The following is a 21,318-nucleotide window of genomic DNA, read 5'->3' as shown; positions in this document are numbered from 1 at the left end:
TAAGACAGCATTTTCACTCTTTTTCAATTTCATCTAGAGGCTCTTTAGTTTTTCTTCATTTTCTGTCATAAAGGTGGTATCATCTGCATATCTGAGGTTATTGATATTTCTTCCAGCAGTCTTGATTCCAGCTTGTGCTTCAGCCAGCCTGGCATTTCCCATGATGTATTCTGCATATAAGTTAAATAACCAGGGTGACAATACACAGTCTTGATGTACTCCCTTCATAATTTGGAACCATTCTGTTGTTGCATGTCTTGTTGCTTCTTGATCCGCATACAGGCTTCTCAGGAGGCAGGTAAAGTGGTCTGGTATTCCCATCCCCTTAAGAATTTTCCGCAGTTTATTGTGATCCACATAATCAAAGGCTTTAGCGTAGTCACTGAAGCAGATGTTTTTCTGGAACTCTTGCTTTCTTCATGATGTTGGCAATTTGATCTCTGGTTCCTCTGCCTTTTCTACATCCAACTTGAACATCTGGAAGTTCTCAGTTCATGTATTTTTGAAGCCTAGCTTGGAGAATTTTATGAATATAAATAAATATCTCTTAATTTCTGACAGTGAAAATATGATAGTATCTGCATTATAATATGATAGTATTATCACTGCAGAGTCAAGTTTTTAAATGTTTCTCAGGACTTTCTGTAAGCAAGTATCAATGGCATAGTAGGTATGTTTGGCTTTGATGGGATCATTTAGATATTTTGGTCATTGAAACTGGTGTTACATGGTTATGTAGTATTCAGAATCCTCCTGACTTAGTTCGTGCCTTTAGAATTCTGCCATGTTTCTCTAGTCAAATGAGTTCCAGAATTTAATTTTCATCTTTTGGGGCTGTACCATGACTTTGACTCCTAGTTATTGATATTAGGATGGCTAAATCCTTTTGGATTTATTCCCTTTAATCATGACAACTGTAATCTGACTGTTTTTAAAGAAGCACTGCTTTGAACTGTCTCATTTGGGATAGTTTGCCAGCATATGAATGAGACTGTTTTAAATACTGGGTATAAAAAGATCTTAAGAAAAATGTTAATTTCAAAAGTTCTAAACCGAGTTCTGGAATCTTGATGATGTCTTGGTCTTTCAGGCTTTGATAAGACACAGAGTGCTTATACTGAAATATCAACTGAGACTTAAAATTGTTTCCGATGATAAGTTGAATTAGCATAATTGATGGAAAAATAAATGCATAATCACACAAATATCTAAGCTTTGTGTTTGGCGAGTTGGTGGTTTTCTGGATGGTATGATGAAAACTGTATTTTTAATACCCTGTATTTATGTTCAGTTCAGTCACTCAGTCGTGTCGAATATTTGCGACCCCATGAATCGCAGCATGCCAGGCCTCCCTGTCCATTACCAACTCCCGGAGTTCACCCAAACTCATGTCCATCAAGTCGGTGATGCCATCCAGCCATATCATCCTCTGTTGTCCCCTTGTCCTCCTGCCCCCAATCCCTCCCGGCATCAGGGTCTTTTTCAGTGAGTAGCTCTTTGCATGAGGTGGCCAAAGTACTGGAGTTTCAGCTTCAGCATCACTCCTTCTAATGAATGTCCAGGACTGATCTCCTTTAGGACGGACTGTTTGGACCTCTTTGCAGTCCAAGGGACTCTCAAGAGTCTTCTCCAACACCACAGTTCAAAAGCATCAATTCTTTGGCGCTCAGCTTTCTTTATAGTCCAACTCTCACATCCATACATGACTGCTGGAAAACCATAGCCTTGACTAGACAGACCTTTGTTGGCAAAGTAATGTTTCTGCTTTTGAATATGCCATCTAGGTTGGGTTACTACTTTCCTTCCAAGGAGTAAGCGTCTTTTAATTTCCTGGCTGCAATCACCATCTGCAGTGATTTTGGAGCCCAAAATAATAAAGTCTGACACTGTTTCCACTGTTTCCCCATCTATTTCCCATGAAGTGATAGGACCAGATGCCATGATCTTTGTTTTCTGCATGTTGAGCTTTAAGCCAACTTTTTCACTCCACTTTCACTTTCATCAAGAGGCTTTTTAGTTCCTCTTCACTTTCTGCCATAAGGATGGTGTCATCTGCATATCTGAGGTGATTGATATTTCTCCTGGCAATCTTAATTCCAGCTTGTGCTTCCTTGAAGTACTCCTTTTCCTATTTGGAACCAGTCTGTTGTTCCATGTCCAGTTCTAACTGTTGCTTCCTGACCTGCATATAGGTTTCTCAAGAGGCTGGTCAGATAGTCTGGTATTCCCATCTCTTGAAGAATTTTCCAGAGTTTATTGTGATCCACAGAGTCAAAGGCTTTGGCATAGTCAATAAAGCAGAAGTAGATGTTTTTCTGGAACTCTCTTGCTTTTTCGATGGTCCAGCAGATGTTGGCAATTTGATCTCTGGTTCCTCTGCCTTTTCTAAAACCAGCTTGAACATCTGGGAGTTCACAGTTCACGTATTGCTGAAGCCTGGCTTGGAGAATTTTGAGCGTTCATTTACTAGCATGTGAAATGAGTGCAATTGTGCGGTAGTTTGAGCATTCTTTGGCATTGCCTTTCTTTGGGATTGGAATGAAAACTGACCTTTTCGAGTCCTGTGGCCACTGCTGAGTTTTCCAAATTTGCTGGCATATTGAGTACAGCACTTTCACAGCATCATCTTTCAGGATTTGAAATAGCTCCCACTGGAATTCCATCACCTCCACTAGCTTTGTTCGTAGTGATGCTTTCTAAGGCCCACTTGACTTCACATTCCAGGGTGTCTGGCTCTAGGTGAGTGATCCACCATCGTGATTATTTGGGTTGTGAAGCTCTTTTTTGTACAGTTCTCCTGTGTATTCTTGCCACCTCTTTTTAATATCCTCTGCTTCTGTTAGGTCCATACCATTTCTGTCCTTTATCGAGCCCATCTTTGCATGAAATGTTTCCTTGGTATCTCTAATTTTCTTGAAGAGATTTCTAGTCTTTCCCATTCTTTTGTTTTCCTCTATTTCTTTGCATTGATCACTGAGGAAGGCTTTCTTATCTCTCCTTGCTATTCTTTGGAACTCTGCATTCTAATGGGAATATCTTTCCTTTTCTTTTTTGCGTTTCGCCTCTCTTCTTTTCACAGCTATTTGTAAGAACTCATCAGAGAGCCATTTTGCTGTTTTGCATTTCTTTTCCATGGGGATAGTCTTGATCCCTGTCTCCTGTACAATGTCACGAACTTCCGTCCATAGTTCATCAGGCACTCTGTGTATCAGATCTAGTCCCTTAAATCTATTTCTCAGTTCCACTGTATAATCATAAGGGATTTGATTTAGGTCATACTTGAATGGTCTAGTGGTTTTCCCTGCTTTCTCTAATTTAATTCTGAATTTGGCAATAAGGAGTCCATGATCTGAGCCACAGTCAGCTCACTAGGCACTACTTATTAATGTCATTTCTGAGTATATTTCATTTTCAAGATAAAACTTTTTAAAGTAAGGCATAATATTTCTCATTTGAAAAGATTTCGGAATTATTGTAAAGGAATTCTGTAAACCTGAGAAAACTGAGCCAGACAAAATATCAATTAGAAAAGATACACAAATCAGTCGTATTTTGTAAGGACTTAGCACTTTAATATCAGTTAGTTATAGTCTTAAATTAGCATAATTATAGAAAGAGTAAATATGAGAATTGCATCTAGATTGTACATCTCTTCAACACAGTACCTATTTCAAAATTCAGAGTTCCTAAATTCTCTTTCACGTCCTTTAATAATTCGTCTCTCGCAATATCATTAAAACAAAAGCATTTGGAATTATGCTTTTGAGTAAAAAAAGTAATTATATAAATTGAATTGGTAAGTTAGAGACAGTAGAATAAAATCAGGTTTCGTGTTAACTCCTCTGCGTAACTGACCTACCTTGAAGTGTTCTGTTCTGTTTAGCTTCCATATTTACTGTTTTTAACACCAAAGTGAAAATTAAAGTTTCAATAAATAGATTTTCTTCACATAATGGAGTATATTGCGTAGTGTAAATAGTAAGCAGTTCCGCCAGGAATTTTAGATAACAGGGATTAAAACTTGGCTTTTACTGACTGTAGTTTATAATTCAGTTGTTTAAGCTGTTGACTGGGCGAAGCTATGTTGCATGTGTTCCACAGAGAAGGATGAAGACCATGTAAAAGCCAGTGTATTCTGTCTTTTTCCAGATTTTTAAGACTATCTTATGGACACAACTAGATAGCTTACTAAATTTGCTAGCGTCACTGTATTTAGGGTTGGATTGATCCTGGAAAGGTTACAGGTACTATAAATAATTTGGCACACCTCTCAAACTTATTTGTGATAGAGGATACCTAGAGAAACATAGGGTCCCCAGAGTCTTTGAAAGGGGTATGTTAGCATATAATCATGGTGTAGTCATAGATCCAGATAGCAGTGATGGTTGTAATAGGCTCCTTTGTCATTTTCTTATATCTGAGATTTTATGCATTTTGTTTCTATAACTTTCTCTCCCCCCTTGATTCCTAACCATGTGCAGATGAGAGCAGGAACAGAAATTTCATACTGTATTCTAGAGCAGAGTTACCTGCTGCTGTTGACTTTTTCCCTAGCATGTCTAATGTCCTTTAGTACCAAAAGCATGATCTTCAGTTGGCTCAGTTTATATAGCTCTGAACAGTTTTGAGAGCACCAAAAAAATACTTCCAACATTTTTTTCCATAGCAGTTCAGAGTATTCTGAGTGTTCTTGATAACCTGACTAGGTTTTTAAATATAGAAACACACTAATTCTCATGTTTGGCATAGTAGATTGGATATTTCATAAGCTAAGTAGTTCTTTAAAAGTTCTGTTAACTTTTTGGCCAAAGTTTCAATGTGAAAAAATTTAGTTTCATCATTTATTTATGGTGTAGATCGTACATGTACAAAATTTACTTACATTTTTTTCAGAAAAGACCCAAATTGTCTCCCACTGTGTCTCACAGAGGAACTAAGGCAATTAAAGTCATGTCCTCCTAAGATATTTTTGACATAGAGCTACCTCCTTTGAACGTCAAGCATGATACTCCAAAGAAAGGATTACACAGGTCATGCCTTCCAAAAGTGTTTATTAGTTATCAGTCCCTTTATAAGCCATGGCCATGGCAGTGAAGTTGGACATTCTGTCATTGCAGATGCTTTCTGTCCAGAATCCAATGCAGCAGTATGTAAATGCTGAACCACTATGTTGTTAACAGCTTAAGCTAAAATAATATTGTATATCAACAATACTTCGGTTAAAAAAAGGCCACATTCAAGAAATACCACTTCTGTTGTGGAGTAAGTAAAATCATATAGACTTGTATATCTCCTTTTTTAAAGATACTGCTAACCTCACTGCCCATTGTTAACTCTGGTTTTATTAGGTGACTGTATTATATGCATTATATATAGCTATCAAAAGGTAAGATCTTTTTGTAAATAATAGTAAAAAGCACCATTTCTTTCTATACTGTAGGGTTTTAATTCCTAACTAGCTTCTTTCTACCTTGCTTTTTGTTTTTGGTAGAAAAAGATGATTTAGATACATGTGTTTATTTTATTTTATTTATTTATTTATATTTTTTATGTGTTTACTTTAAAATCAATGCGCTATTAATATTGACAAAAATAAAAAATAATAAACTGACTAAATTATCTCCTGTAAAAGAGGAAATTCTAGTAAATGATCCCCCCAAAAAAAGAAAAAGGAAGAAAATCAAAATGATGTTTATCTCCTTTCAGTTTATTTTTTAGCATATTTTAAAGTTTTCTTAAGTAGAAGTCACTTCCCTTTAAAAAAATATATTCTAAGTAGAATTTCACAGTTATCTATTTTTTAAAACTGAATGTCACTCCCACTGTCTTTCCCTAACAGTTTTATTCTCTTCTATAAAGAAATGGGAGGAATTCCTTAAAATCTCAGTCTTGGTAATCTGTGTTCCTTTTGAGAAATTATTACTCTGTGAAGTTCTTACTTTCAGCTATTAATAACAATATCAATGATATAGCAATCAGTGGTAAAATTAAACCTTGCCTGGAGGTTTAACCTCTTTAACTTACATTTTTGACCTTCTTTAACCTACATGTTTTTTTGAACTTAGCTCTCCTACATTTTCTCCTTCCTGCATTTCTCCTATGTCAAAATCTAAAGTAATCAGTTTGTACTTTTAAAAATGTATAATTTTACTTTGAAACAGTTTTAACAATTGTTAACAGAAAAGTTGAGAGAACAGTGCAAAGAACTCCCATATATTTTTCACCCAGAGACCCAGTTCAGTTCTGTTAATTGTCCCTATTAATATCTTTTGCAGCAAAAGGATCTAATCTGGGATTATATGCCACACTCAGGGGTCATGTCCTTTTAGTCTCCTTCACTCTGGGACAGACTTCAGTCTTGCCTGAAGTTTCCTGTTTTTCACAATTTGGAAGATACAGGGCAGTCACTTAGTAGAATGTCCCTTAATGTGGGTTTGTGTCAGTGGTTTTCTGTGTCTAGTTCCAGGTGACTCATGAGAGCTCAGTGTATATCTCTTCCCTATGCTGTCTGAAATTGATCATGATAGGATTATCTACACTATGGAAATCAGAAAACACTACAGACAAGGACTTTTTACACCTGGATAGCTGGTTGTTCAACATTTAGCAGCCCACCACTGAGCTAGTTGTGTGATATTTCTTCATATCCCAGTTGCACATTTTTGGTAGGAATATCATTGTGTACTATCAGATGGCAAACAGTATAGATTGTTCCTCACTAGTGATATTTATATGAATCACTTGATTAAGATAGTGTCTGCTAAATTTCTGGAGCAGGAAATGGCAGCCCACTCCAGTGGTCTTGCCTGGAGAATCCCAGGGACGGTGGAGCCTGGTGGGCTGCCATCTGTGGGGTTGCACAGAGTCAGACATGACTGAAGCGACTTAGCAGTAGCAGCAGCAGCTAAATTTCTCCACTGTAAATTTATATACTTTTCCTCTGTAGTCAACAGATATCCTGTGTAGAGATACATTAACTGTAAAAATGACCTGTTTCTGATCCCACTTTCTCTTTCTAGTTTTAGCATCTATTGATGATTCTTGCTTGAATTATGGTAGTTGCCAAATGGTAATTTTTCTAACGACATCATTTCCCTCTACATTTATTAATTGGCATTGACTTCAAGGAAGAGCTTTCCCTTAACTATTTACTTAGAGATTTTTATTTTTTCAATTTGTTATTGTCATTTTTTATTTGGATGACTAGATTGGCTTCAGTTTGGCCAGGGGATACCTTAGAGCAGTTTCTTTTCTTTTTGGGGATGTCCTTGTCATTTTCTGAACCCTTCCTTTTTGGTACAACAAAATGTTTCCAGGTTCAACTTGTACTTTCTCTTCCTCAGGCTTGGGATGAACTGCTTTTTCAAGGAGAGTAATGTGTGGAAACTTAAGTTCTGAATGCTGGATACACTCATTGCTGTTGTAATGTTGCCACCCTGGAGCCTTCTCAGTGGAAAGAGCTAGAAAGTGTGTGTGTGTGTGTGTGTGTGTGTGTGTGTGTGTGTCCTTTTACATTTATATTTATTTCTTTGTCTAGATATAAGCCATGGATTTTCAGAGATAGTTCCAATTCAGATACAGTACTGCAAAGCTCATTGTATCTTTTCTCCTTTTTATATTTTCATTCTCTGTCACTGAAAAACCTGGTTCCAATCCTGAATATACTTATTCGATTAATCCTCTGTGTGTATTGATAGCCCATTTCCAGTCCTCTGGGCTGCACCTTGCCCCCCCTGCCCTAAAACTGCCTTCAGATTAGTTGCCATTATTGTTTGTTGCTGGGCTGCTCCTGCTGTTCCATTCCAACTAGTGTATGCTCTTGCAACTCTCTTATTACCACTGCTGTTATCAGCCACTGCCAGTATGCCTCAATTTGTATTTTAAGCTGCTTTGTAAGCCCTGAGGTTGGTACTTACCTTTAGTATTTTCTTTGTTATTTCAGCTGGATTTTCAACTTATGTGCATTTAGTGTGAGAGAAATATCAAGTAGCTACTGTAGCTTAGTAAATTACTATTCATACCTTCTCACAGCATTACTTGTACTTTCAGGAGATACTGGGAGAAACAGCCCAGAGAAAATTGGAAGGAGGCAGAGATAAGGAAGAGAGGAAGTAGGAGATAGCTGAAAATTATATGGAATGAGTTCTACTAGAACTCTTTCTCTTGGCTTAATAGTCTACTCTGTCCTGGTAAAGAAAGAATACATTCTCTTTAGAAATATTCTTAAAGCAGCCATTATCACAGATTCAAGCTCTTTTCCTAGGTTCATATCTTTTGGTCCTCTGGGGTTCTGGGTTACTCTTCAAGGTTACAGCTACTTTTTCTGCTTTAACAATTGTCTTCTAGGCCTGTGTTATCAACTGTCTACTGATCTTTCTCAGGATGTTCCTGGGGACTTTAGCTCCAACATTTTCATCTTTCTTCCCAAATAAATTTCTCTCCTTGCATATCCTGGCTGATTAATGACTCTATTCTGCTAACTTTCCAGTCTCCCTTCCTCTTATTCACGGCCTCACCCTCCCTTTCCAACCTAGTACAGTTTCCATGAAGCTTCATAATACCTTTCCAGCACACTCTTTCACTGTCTGAGTTTCCCACATTTTTATAAGGTCAAGTAATTTCACTTCTTTTGGTCTTTTTCTACAACTCCATGTTGCACAGTGTTCAAGGGAGAGGTAAAGGGAACAGTAAATGACATTCTGTAGGCAGAGAAGGTTACAGGTGTTCTCTGCACCTTTTATTTTCTCTTTTGCCCTGTCTCTCCTCTCTCCCGTAGTTCATTTTCCTCCCTGCATCTGCCACTCTTAAATGATCTTTGTTCTGTTGTGCATGCCCTTAGTCTCTCTGTGCCTCTTAGGGTCATACAGAAAGAAAAGGGTGAGATGATTGGGCATTGCATCTTGCACCTTTGTGAAGATCTGTTCTTGGTGACCGGGAAGGAAGCATTAGAGCTCTGTAGAGCATGTGGGAGGTATGATCTGTCTGTCCCCTTTCATAATCTTACAGAAGAAGGTCGGAAGTGTAAGACAAACTTTGTAGGCCTTGAGTGTGTTAAGAAGAAATCTTAACAGGCAGTTTCCCGAACAGTGGGCTGTTGGAGATCATATAGAGAATACACCTCATAGTCAGAAGGTCTGTGTTCTGATGTCAGCTTTGGCTCTAACCAACTGTGTGACCTTAAATTAATCATCTACACCTCTTTTTATTTCTGATTTATTGTTTCCAAAGCGAGCATTTAGCATAGATGAGTTATAGTGTCTTGTACAGTTCTGATATATTCCAATAGAACTGAGCAACTGTAGTGTTAAAGATAACATTTTTCTCCCAAAGAAACATTCCCCCCCACCATTTAAAAGTTCTGTTTTTTGACCTACATGAAGGCATTGTACTAGTTTTATTTTTCCTGTCTTACAAAGCCGATACTCTAGAGAAAATTCAAGGAAATTTATTTTGAATACAATTAGACACAGTTGCTTTTTAATAATGTTTTATGATAGACTTAATCTGCATTGAGCACATTTTAAGTTTGTGTGGGATTTGCATTGTATTTCTTCTACTAACCATTTCTTTTGAATAGCCATTCTTTCACCCGCTGGATCCCTCAAACATTTGTCTATTAATCAAAAATGATTTATTATTTTCCATGTTACATATTATGTATTGAGAAAAACTTAATTCCTGTAAATGAAGAACCTCAAGTGTAGTCTTTTAGAGACTTGTAAGCTATATGATTACTGACATTTTTCCTAGAGTATTTCAGTGGGTGAAAGAGGTTACTTCTTTCTTTATGTGTTCTTCATTTTTACTTCTTCCATTATGTAGAATTTTGTATCAAGTTTTCCCTTTTTTCATGTGCTTTTATGTTACAAAGGTCCTTTGTCTCCATTGTGTATTAAAATGAATTTATCAGAGGTATTTAGATATCCACACTTACGGTAAAGTGTTTGGGTAAAAGAGAGTATTAAAATTAAGTTAAACCACTAATTGTAACTTAATTTTGTAATTACTGAGATAGTTTTTTTAAAATTAGTCTTTAAAAGTATATTATTAACCATAATAAAGTGGGCCAAATTTTGATCTAGGTTTTGCTCAAAGACTGGTTGATTTTGACCAAATATTGTTTGATAAGTTAGGGCATGTCTCTTAGAATTGCTCTTTGTAAAACCTTAAAACTTATAAAGTAAGGTAAAATAGGACCTTGGTTTTCATATTTATTTTTATGATATTATTTTTATGAATGATTTATTGTAAATATAAGATAGCAATTAAAACCTGAGAAATAACTACCATATTTAATTTTTAGCAGACTGTAATTTCTGCTGGTAACCTATCCAAAATAAACTAAGTCCATATAACACATTTCACATATTTTTCTTTGTAGATCAAAGAAAGCAAAGAATTCAATTGATAAATCAACTGAGACTGACAATGGCTATGTATCCCTTGATGGGAAAAAGACTGTTAAAAGCAGTGAAGATGGAATACAAAGCCATGAACCTCAGTGTGAAACTCTTCGACCAGAAGAGGCAACCTGGAACACTGGAACACTGAGGAACATCCCCAGCAAAGTACGTGTGGTTAAAAAAAATAATGCTTTGTGAGATTTTACATTAGTTAATGGAAAGTGACTTAGACGTAGTAGTTACCCTTGAGTGTATATATATTCTCCAGAATTTATTCTGTGAGCCTTTACAAATAACACTGATAATGCTGAAAATAGATAAAGTAATGTGAATAAGCCTGATTTCCATTATAACCTGGCACCTTCTAAATTAATTGACTCCAATTTTTCTAAAATGTTAAATTAGTTTTAAATTTATAATTAATGTTCATTAAACCTTACTTTTTATTTCTCCATTTCCATATGTGTAAATGAATTTGTTTCAAATGGAAGATCTATGTTAATCTAAAAGCTTAACCTAGGACCCTGGTTTTCCTTTAATGTTCTCTATAAGAAAATCTTACTTTGTTTTTCCTACCTTTGTGGCCTTTGGTGTCAGCACATTTGTTTTGTTTTTTAAAATTCTTAGAGAAAATATTTAAGGATAACAATTGTTTATTTACTTTTCTAAAAGAAACCCTAGGTTTATTGTAACATAGCCTAATATAAATATCTTCTTTCTCTTCATTTCCCTGAAGTTTTTTAGTTAGATAATTTTTTTCTTTAAAAGCTGTTACAGAGGAAAAAATTTGGTCAAATTAAAAGATAATACCTTAGTTACATTTAGAAATATAAACATGAATGTGGCTGTTGAGGAATAGTAAATGAAGAAAAGAGAATTCTCTTTTTGAGTAAAGTATGTGTTATAGCTTGACAGTATATATATTTTCAGTACCTGTAGCTATATAATAAATATCATAGAGTGGCAGTAAAATAGAGTCCCTTGCCATAATTTTAGATTTTTGAGGCATTTAACTCTCTGGTAATGTGAGCCCTCACATCACTAGCATGTCTCAACAAACAAAGTTTTTAGTTATGCAGTTTTCAAACACATTTCCAGATATGTATTATCTACTAACATTCTATAAGAGGAACATGAAAGTATCAATAAAATACCTATTCTGAAGTCTCTTGGTTTCAGAATTTCTAAAATCTGGGTATCTTAATGTGTACATGATGTTGTCTGTCTGATACGTGTTTCATTTGGCTACCAGTCACCTCATCTTGCCTTGTAAACCATTATTAAAACAGGGTTGGTTTTATGGCATTTTTGGTTTGTGAAAATAGTAAATACATTTTAGGTCTCTCAGCTTCATTTAAAGGGTCTCTTTTCTACTTTTATACTATTTTATGTTCTCATAATTTTATAAGCTATTTCAGATCTTTTGAACAGAAACATTGTAGGACAATATTTGATAAATGACTTGAGTTACTCTTGACAGAACAGTACCAAAGTCACTGGTTTAAGATGTTTTTTAGAAAATCAGGTGGTATTAATCAGTTACTTTGAAATTTTTAGAGGTATTTGAAGGTATGTGTATATATGTATGTATAATTTAAAATTTTCAGTTTTAAAGCTACAGGTTTAGTCAGAAATTACCAACGATCCTCTTTGCATACTCCTAACTTAGGATACCCAAAGGACAGTAACAAATGTCTCTGATGAAGTCTCCAGTGAAGAAGGTCCAGAAACAGGATACCCATTACGCCGTCATGCAGACAGGACTTCTGAGAGCATTCTTCGGAATAGAAAGTCACACCATTATAAGAAACATTACCCTAATGAGGTATTTACTTTGGCCTTACATTTGTGCATATTTATCTATATGTTTTTCATTTACAACTTCTTTCAACTATTGCATATATTACTGAAATAAATATCTCCCATCAATCTCAATATCTTACTGTTATATGATCTGAATTTATAGAAGAGTACTTTTAGTTTTATATATTTCACATATAAATAGCCACATACTTTTATTCACTTTGTGCATCATCTCTGAGGATTCATACATTGAGTTTGTTGTTTTGTTTTAAAGAGCGTTCTGGAGAGACAATCTGAACTCCCATGTTAGACTTCCACAATTTGAAAAGGCTTTACAACTTCTAAATTATAGCAGTGTTACTATTCTAAGTGACTTCTTTCTTGTCACTGTCACCAGTTACATTGCCCACACTATAAAATTCAATTCCTTTTTCTTCTATAACTCTTATATTTCTTTATTAATGTGTGTTTTTCTTTAAACCTTTTTTTCCAACTTTATTGCATCTCTTGGTGTTGTCATATCTCTGGAAACTATTTCAATAGAAAAAGATTTTTTCATTCAATTGTATTTTCACATTTTCTTAAGGATAGAACATTGTCTTTCTTCAGGGCACATGAATTACTCCTTTTGTCACTTGCTGATAAATGTTACCTTCTGCTCTTTTTGTACTATATTAGAATATATATTTTTTTCTTGATGGTTTAGAGTCAAACTTCTGAAAAATCTAATATTATGCTATGTTGTAATATGAAAACCTTAAGAGTTTTAAGATTGAAGGAGTTACTTGTTCTTCCTATACTTTTCTTTGTGATTCTGTCTCTAGTTAATCTTTCTTGAGAACTATGGCTGTTTCTTCTGTTAGTGTCTCCGTTTGAAAGACGCATAATGCCAGTGTGTCTGCTCATTGCCTCTTCGCCCACAACTGATGTTCCATCTCCTGTTCCTAAGCCAGATAACCATGCTTGTGAAATTTATAGTCTTAGTCTGTAAACAGGTGAAAGTCTGTTGGTCCTGGAAAGGATTCAGAACCTTCTATAAAAAGAGGTCTCCACTCTCCTATAGAATAACGTATTTGGTTTTAAAGTTACTTTTTTTACCCATAATCTTTACTTTTCTTGATTTGCAACTATATTTTGAGATTTGAGATTCTTTTTTTTTTTTTTTAACTATTTGTTTATTTGGCTGTGCCAGGGTTACTGCATGTGGGATCTATTTTCCTGGTCAGGGATTGAACCTGGGCCCCCTGGATTGGGAGCTAGGGGTCTTAGCCACTGGACAACCAGGGAAGTCCCGATATTGAGACTCTTGAAGGACAGAACATTATTCTGCTAATCTTAACTTTTAAATTAATGTTTCTTCACATCTTCCAGATTCTAAGCTAAGTAAGGCTAATAATTAGAGAGTAGGCAGTGGTTGTTTTAAATCTTTTAAAAGTGATCTAAAAGGTTACATTAAAAATAAAATCAGATCTTCAAATTCTTCATCTGTGAAGTGAGAAACTTGAGACTCAAGGATATTTAAAAGGCTGTGTTTCAAAATTTTTTACTCTCAAGTCAAACCAACTGAAAAGTTGTTCTTATTGTTTTATTAAAAAAGCAAAACAAAACCTCCTTTGAATAAGTAAAATTCAAACAGGATTTATAGTGTTGTTTTGCATCTATATGTAGTTATTGCTGTACTTTTCAAATTACTGGTGATACTGTTTTCTTTTAGGGTGAGACACAAATAAATCATTTGGCGAAACACTTTGTGCAGGAGCAGGACTGATGGGCCTCACTATAAGAGTACTTTTCAGGAACTCAGCCATTTGTTGTAAGCCTCCCAGATGTTAGCATCTGTAGATATGCTTCTTAGGGGGATTTTGTTTTTCAGGAAGAAATCATCCAGTCTTCTGGTGGCGTGGGGGTGGTAGGTACTATACCATGTTGTCATGGTGTTTGGCACCAAGGGAGTTGGGGATGAGGTGTGATCTTGCCATTCAGTATCTTGGACTTTGACTTAACCCTTCTGTCTCTTACCCCTCAACCCCCTACCCTGGTTCCTTGCCTGTTTCTGCTGTTAATATCTACCATGTCTGATGGGTTTCTTCCAGTCTCCTATTGGGAAGATGGTGGTGGAATTACTTGGTTATCTGGGATATAGGAGATGTCCTGGGTAATTGGTAGCTCCTTTTAAGCATTTGTACTATTTCTTAGCTCTGTCTTGCTTTGTTTAACTCTGCAAGTGTCTCAGTTTTTATTTCCTGTTGTGAATTAGCTTTTCATCTGATAATGGGAAGCATAATGAAGAAACAATGGGCTTGGAGTCAGACTACTTAAGTGACTTTGGAAAAATTGTTTAACTTGTGTGCATCTCAGTTTCTGCTTCTGTACAGTGGGGAGAGGAGACTGGCCTCATCAGATTGTTAAGTTTAAATAAGATTATGCATAATTGCCTGGCACAAAGCATTTATGTTATAAATGCTTCTTCCCTTCAACTATTTCAGTTCAAATAAATAGTCTTTATTAATATGATTGTATCCTCAATTGAAACTACCAGTCTAGAGATTTGAGATAAGCAGAGCAAACCATATTGAATGACCCATTGAGCTATTTTCTTCAGTTGTAAAATTCCCTACTTTTAGGCTTAATTCAGCAATTTGTAGTGAAATTTAAAGTGGCCATTAACCACCTAAATATTTCAGGTAAAATTCTATTTGAAATGTAAGCAATTATAGGTAATAATGTTTAGATTTGACATTTGTGAAATGGCCCACTTAGCAATGAATATTTGATGAAATACATTCATTAAGAATTACATATACATTTTTTTAATCCCTGAAATCACCCATTAGTTTCACCTAAACAGTTATCAGGCCTTTAATCTTATTACTTATATTTGTATCTGGTTAGCAAGTCTGCATCAGCAATTAGTTACAGATAATCTAGTTTCATTAAAAATTTTGATTTAGCAATTACTGATTACTTCATGCAGTGTGTCTTCCTATCTGATGAAAACAGTTTATCTTTCAAATATTATGGTTGATATTACTGAGTCTGAAGTATTTTGGGAGTGTATGTCTTAAAACAAAATTGACTTATTTTTACCCTTTTTTCTTTCTTTATTCATTTTCCTGCTCAGCTCTTCTGGAAAATTTTCCTCTCTCAAACAACGTTCCTCCCATAAATACTCTTATCAGTGCAGTAAATTTATGTTTATGGTATCCCATCCTAGTATCAATAAATTAATTATCAATAATATATCTAATTCATTTAAGATATTTGTTACTTGTGCTAATGATGGCAAAAAAAAGTGGTTTCTGTCTTTCATGGACTTATAGTATATTTAAGAGATATATTTGAGAATATGAACTACATGAGCATTTAATTAACATAGATAAATTTCAGATGCCAGAAAACAATGCAAAATTTGTCATTAAATAAACATAAAAAGTAACAACTTGCTTCACGGACAAAATGATTGCTCTAAATAGAGAGTAGCTTTATTTTTTTAAATTTATTTATTTTAATTGGAGGCTGATTACTTTACAATATTGTAGTGGCTTTTGCCATACATTGACATGAATCAGCCATGGGTAGAGAGTAGCTTTAAACTAACATTTGTCGAGCCCCTGCTTTGTACTAGGTTTGCATTAAAAACCACAGTTCTCATTTAATTTTCAGTATCTCTTTAAGGTAGGTAGTTTTATTCCCCATTGGTAGATGATTCAGAAACAACGTAAGACAGCTGGAAAGGATGGAGATGGTATTTTCGTGATACTTTGTAGAGTAGACTTTAAAGGAGAGTAGGATTAACATGATTAATGTTAATCATGCTAGGAACATGATCAGAGGCTAGAGTGGCAAAGAGCAAGCTGTGTTGAGGGGCTAGGAGTAGCCCAGTGTCGCTGTGGGAGAAATAGACATCAGGGTCCAAAGTAGTACATTGAAAGACAAGCGTGCAGGTTGAAGGAATGTGAGAAGCCACAGAAAGATTTTAGTCTGAGGAATGAAAGAGCAGCTGCACTGTGAGAAGGTTAATCTAGAAATAGGGAAAGGCCTTTCAGATAGGGGTCAATAAGGAAGGTCTTACAGTAAATAAAGTGTGAATGATGAAATCTGAACTGTTGTGGTAACATGGCAAAGAGAGAGGAATAAATATAAAACATTTGCAAGTAAAATTGACAGTCTTACCAACAGAGGATGGGTAAAAACAAATCCAAAAATTTCAGCGTACTTGACTATAAGGATGGCTATTACCATTCTTTATTTAGGAAGTTATTAAAAAAAAATAATACTTTCCTAGTAGCTCAGACAGTAAAGCATCTGCCTACAATGCGGAAGACCCGGGTTCTGTCCCTGGGTCAGGAAGATCCCCTGGAGAAGGAAATAGCAACCCACTCCAATATTCATGCCTGGAAAATCCCATGGACTGAGGAGCCTGTAGGGCTACAGAGTCAGAGACAACTGAGCGACTTCATTTTCACTTTTGAATTAATTTAAATTAAAATTTTACTCAAAGGTATTTATTTTGTATTTGAAAAAACTCCTAGTGGAAAAGTATATTGATGAGAAATTATTTAACTTAGGCCTTTTAGTTTTTCCCTTTTTTTTAAATTACCATAGATTATCTAAAAAACCTGGGACTTCCTGGGTAGCTCAGCTGGTAAAGAATCCCCCTGCAATTCAGGAGACCCTGGTTCAATTCCTGGTTCAGGAAGTTCCGCTGGAGAAGAGATAGGCTACCCACTCCAGTATTCTTGGGTTTGCCTGGATGGTAATGATTCTGCCTGCAGTGCGGGAGACCTTGGTTCAGTCCCTGAGTTGGGAAGATCCCCTGGAGGAGAACATGGCAACTACCCTCTGTATTCTTGACTGGAGAATCCTATGAACAGAGGAGCCTGGAAGACTATAGTCCATGGGATCACAAAGAATCAGGCATGACTAAGCACAGCACACATCTAAAAAACACAAGTTGGCAGTTATCTTCCTGGTATAGAGTATTTGTTAATTTTATATCAATTTATTGAACTTCTGTTTGAAAAACGAAAACAGTAGATATATGAAACCTAAAAAAAAAAGAAAGACTAGAGTAAGAAAAGAACTTCATTAAATATATCAGTTAAAGTGGGTTAGTATTCACTGACTATGCAGTCCTTATAGATTTAGGCTAGTCTTTGAATTCTGAACTTTGTATAAAGTTTAAGAGAAAACAGGCAAAGCTTTTGCCTGCAAAATAATACTGGAGCTGAGATGTGAAATCACATTTTGATATGAGAAAATTTTGTTACTCCTTAAAAAGTAATATGTATTTTAATGTTTTGCTATTTATTTCACTGTCATTTGGCAGTGTGTTTGTTGTTTTAGTAAAAAGTAGCAATATATGTTTCTGATAAAATCCATTGAGTTGGAAAGGGTACATAAATTGTATTAATGTCAAAGAATATCTTGATTTCAGGATGCCCCTAAATCGGGTACTAGTTGCAGCTCTCGCTGTTCAAGTTCCAGACAGGATTCTGAGAGCACAAGGCCAGAATCTGAAACAGAAGATGTATTATGGGAAGACTTGTTACATTGTGCAGAATGCCGATCATCTTGTACCAGTGAGACAGATGTGGAAAATCCTCAAATTAATCCATGTGTGAAAAAAGAATATAGAGACGACCCTTTTCATCAGGTTGGTTTACAGTGTTGGGTTGTGTGGGGCTGTTGGTCCCGCTCCTTTGAATGTATGTACATTTTACAGAGGTGAGAGAAAACTTACATTCAATTAAAATAATGTTCCCATATTTTAATCTTTATGTGACCTATGATCTGGCTTCATAGGAACATAGAATCTCAGTATTTATATAGTGATTGTCAATCACCTTGCAAACATATGTTCCTGAGAAATTGTTGGCAAATAGAATTTTCTAAGTCAGATTGTACTTTAGATGTGTTAGTTCTTTTCTCACTAAGCATGCTTCATGGTCAGATTCATCTATACCTGTAACCTTAATTCCACACACATATACAATTATAATTCACACAGCTACACCTCATGAATATCAGATTTCTATTTCAAAGTGCCTGTAGTAATGCTATCCAACAGAAATAAAATGAGTTACATACATAATTTAAAGTTTTCTGGTAGTCTCATTTAAAAACACTTAAAAAGATAAAATTAGTTTAAATGTGTTTTGTTTAACCCAGTATATTCAAAATATTATCATTTCAACATATAACTACAATAAGAAGATCCAGAGTACTGCAACTAAGACCCAATGCAGCTAAATAAATAAATACAATAAATACAAAAAAAAAAAAAGAGAAGAAGCATAACCCTGACAAGTTGGAGAAAGTGAAGGAATGTTTTGGTCCCCAGCTGCTAGATGTGAAGATGGGAGAGCACTTACATGCATAGGAGAAAAACAGGTGGGAAAATTGGTACAGTTTTGGTTTCTTAGGGTTCTGGAGAAAAGGTGTACTTAGGAAGCCTAGCCTCCAATAGGACAAGGAACACATCCTCTGCTGAAACAGGCAGAGGAGGAAGAGTTCATGAAGCAAGTCAGACCATGAGAGTTACTGCATGATCTCTATCTGAAGTGCTGGAGGTCAGATGGTCTCTTAATAGTAAAGAAGTGAGATAGGATAAGGGGCTTGTGGACAGTGGTGAAGGCCTGGCATTATCATTTATGGGAAATGGAGATAGTGAGGAAAGAGTATATGTTTATTTGTGTTCAGGCCATATAACACATTAAAAGAGTCACACTCCTACTTGGTTGAATGAAATCTTTGTTTAGCTGGAATCTAAAACTATGAATTTGTAGCTGCCCAGTCTACACATTTTCCAAAGCAAACCATTCAGTATTATAGTAATTCAAGTCTGTGCTCCAGTCACTGATGCTGAAGAAGCTGAAGTTGACTAGTTCTGTGAAGACTTTCAACACCTTCTAAAACTAACACCAAAAAAATATGTCCTTTTTATCATAGGGGATTGGAACACAAAAGTAGGAAGTCAAGAGATAATCAGAGAAGAAAGTTTTACCTTGGAGTATAAAATGAAACAAGGCAGAGGCTGACAGATTTTGTCAAGAGAACTTGCTGGTCATAGCAAACACTCTTTTCCAACAACCCAAGAGATGATTCTACACATGGACATCACCAGATGGTCAATACTGAAGTCAGATTGATTATGTTCTTAGTTCCTGAAAATGGAGAAACTATATGTAGACAGCAAAAACAAGATCTGGAGCTGACTGTGGCTCCTATCATGAGCTCCTTATTGCACAATGTAGGCTTAAATTGAAGAAAGTAGGGAAAACCATTCAGGTATGACCTAAATCAAATCCCTTATGATTATACAGTGAAGGTGATGAATAGATTCAAGGGATTAGATCTGTTAGAGTGCCTGGAGACAGAAGTTTATAACATTATACAGGAGGCAGTAACCAAAATCATCCCAAAGAAATGTAAGAAGACAAAGTGGTTGTCTGAGGAGGCTTTATAGATAGCAAAGAAAAGAGAGAAAGGGAAAGATATACCAAACTGAACGCAGAGTTCCAGAGAATAGGAAGGAGAGAGAGAGTCATAAATATTGCAAAGAAATAGAGGAAAACAATAGAATAGAAAACCTAGAGATCTCTTCAAGAAAATTGGAAATATCAAGGGAAAATTTCGTGCAAGGATGGGCACCATAAAGGGCAGAAATGGTAAGAACCAAAGAGAAGCAGAAGAGATTGAGAGTACATAGAAGAACTGTGCAAAAAAGATCTTAATGGCCTGGATAACCACAATGGTGTGGTCACTCACATTGAATATCCTAGAGTGTCAAGTCAAGTGAGACTTAGGAAGCATTACTACAAACAAAGCTAGCAGAAGTGCCGGATTTCTAGGTGAGCTGTTATAAATCCTACAGGATGATGCTGTTAAAGTGCTACACTGAATATGCCAACAAATCTGGAGAAAACAGCAGTGGCCAGAGGACTGGAAAAGTCAGTTTTCATTCCAATGCCAAAGAATGTTCAAACTACCATGCAATTGCACTCATTTCACTTGCTAGCAAGGAAACACTCAAAATCCTTCAAGCTAGGCTTCAATATCGTGTGAACCTAGAACTTCTAGATGTACAAACTGGATTTAGAAAAGGAAGAGGAACCAGAGGTCAAATTGCCAGCATTCATTGGATCATGAAGAAAGCAAGGGAGTTCCAGAAAAACATCTATTTCTGCTTCATTGACTATGCTAAAGCCTTTGACTGTGTAGATCTCAACAAACTATGGAAAATTCTTAAAGAGATGAGAATACCAGACCACCATACCTGCCTCTTGAGAAACCTGTTTGCGGGTCAAGAAGCAACAGGTAGAACTAGACATGGAACATCCAATTTTCCAAATTGGGAAAGGAGTACATCACGGCTGTATATTGTCACCTGCTTATTTAATTTATATGCAGAGTACATCATGCAAAATGCCATGCTGGATAACTCACAAGCTGGAATCAAGATTGCAAGGAGAAATATCAACAACCTCAGATATGCAAATGATACCATCCTAATGGCAGAAAGGGAAGAGGAACTAAAGAGCGTCTTGATGAAGGTGAAAGAGGATAGCGAAAAAGCTGGCTTAAAATTCAATGTTAAATAAAGCTGAGATTGCGGCATCTGGTCCCATCACTTATGGCAAATAGAAGGGGGAAAAGTGGAAGCAGTGATGGATTTTCAAAAAAATATTTTCTTGAGCTCCAAAATCACAGTCAGTGGTGACTGCAGCCATGAAATTAAAAAAAGACCCTTGCTCCTTGGAAGGAGAGCTATGACAAACCTAGACAGCATATTAAAAGCAGAGGCATCGCTTTCCTGACAAAGGTATGTGAAGTCAAAGCTTTGGGTTTTCCAGTGGTCATGTACAGATGTGAGAGTTGGACTATAGAGAAGGCTGAGTGAAAAGAATGGATGCTTTTGGACTGTGGTGTTGGAGGAGACTCTTGAGAATCCCTTGGACTGCAAGGAGATCCAACCAGTCCATCCTAAAGGAGATCAACTCTGACTATTCATTGGAAGGACTAGCGCTGAAGCTGAACCTCCAATACTTTGGCCACCTGAAGCAAAGAGTTGACTCATTTGAAATGACCCTTACGCTGGGAAAGATTGAAG

The 21,318-nt window shown here is 36.0% G+C and overlaps 1 protein-coding gene across 7 annotated transcripts in view; it reads left to right on the top strand.

Moving 5' to 3' along the window:
- Window positions 1–21,318, top strand: part of PHTF2 (putative homeodomain transcription factor 2) — a 134,270-nt gene that overhangs the window by 91,787 nt on the left and 21,165 nt on the right. For 6 of the 7 annotated variants that reach the window (XM_027968562.2, XM_060414647.1, XM_060414648.1 and 3 more), the window contains 3 exons: window positions 10,382–10,568; window positions 12,073–12,228; window positions 17,644–17,862. In XM_027968562.2, the coding sequence (XP_027824363.2) occupies window positions 10,382–10,568; window positions 12,073–12,228; window positions 17,644–17,862 (562 nt within the window). The remainder of the gene's footprint in view (window positions 1–10,381; window positions 10,569–12,072; window positions 12,229–17,643; window positions 17,863–21,318) is intronic. The other variant, XM_060414649.1, reaches the window with a different exon arrangement.

This window comes from Ovis aries, chromosome 4, assembly GCF_016772045.2.
Source record: "Ovis aries strain OAR_USU_Benz2616 breed Rambouillet chromosome 4, ARS-UI_Ramb_v3.0, whole genome shotgun sequence".
Classification (NCBI taxonomy): domain Eukaryota; kingdom Metazoa; phylum Chordata; class Mammalia; order Artiodactyla; family Bovidae; genus Ovis; species Ovis aries.
This window is presented reverse-complemented; position numbering and strand designations above follow the sequence as displayed.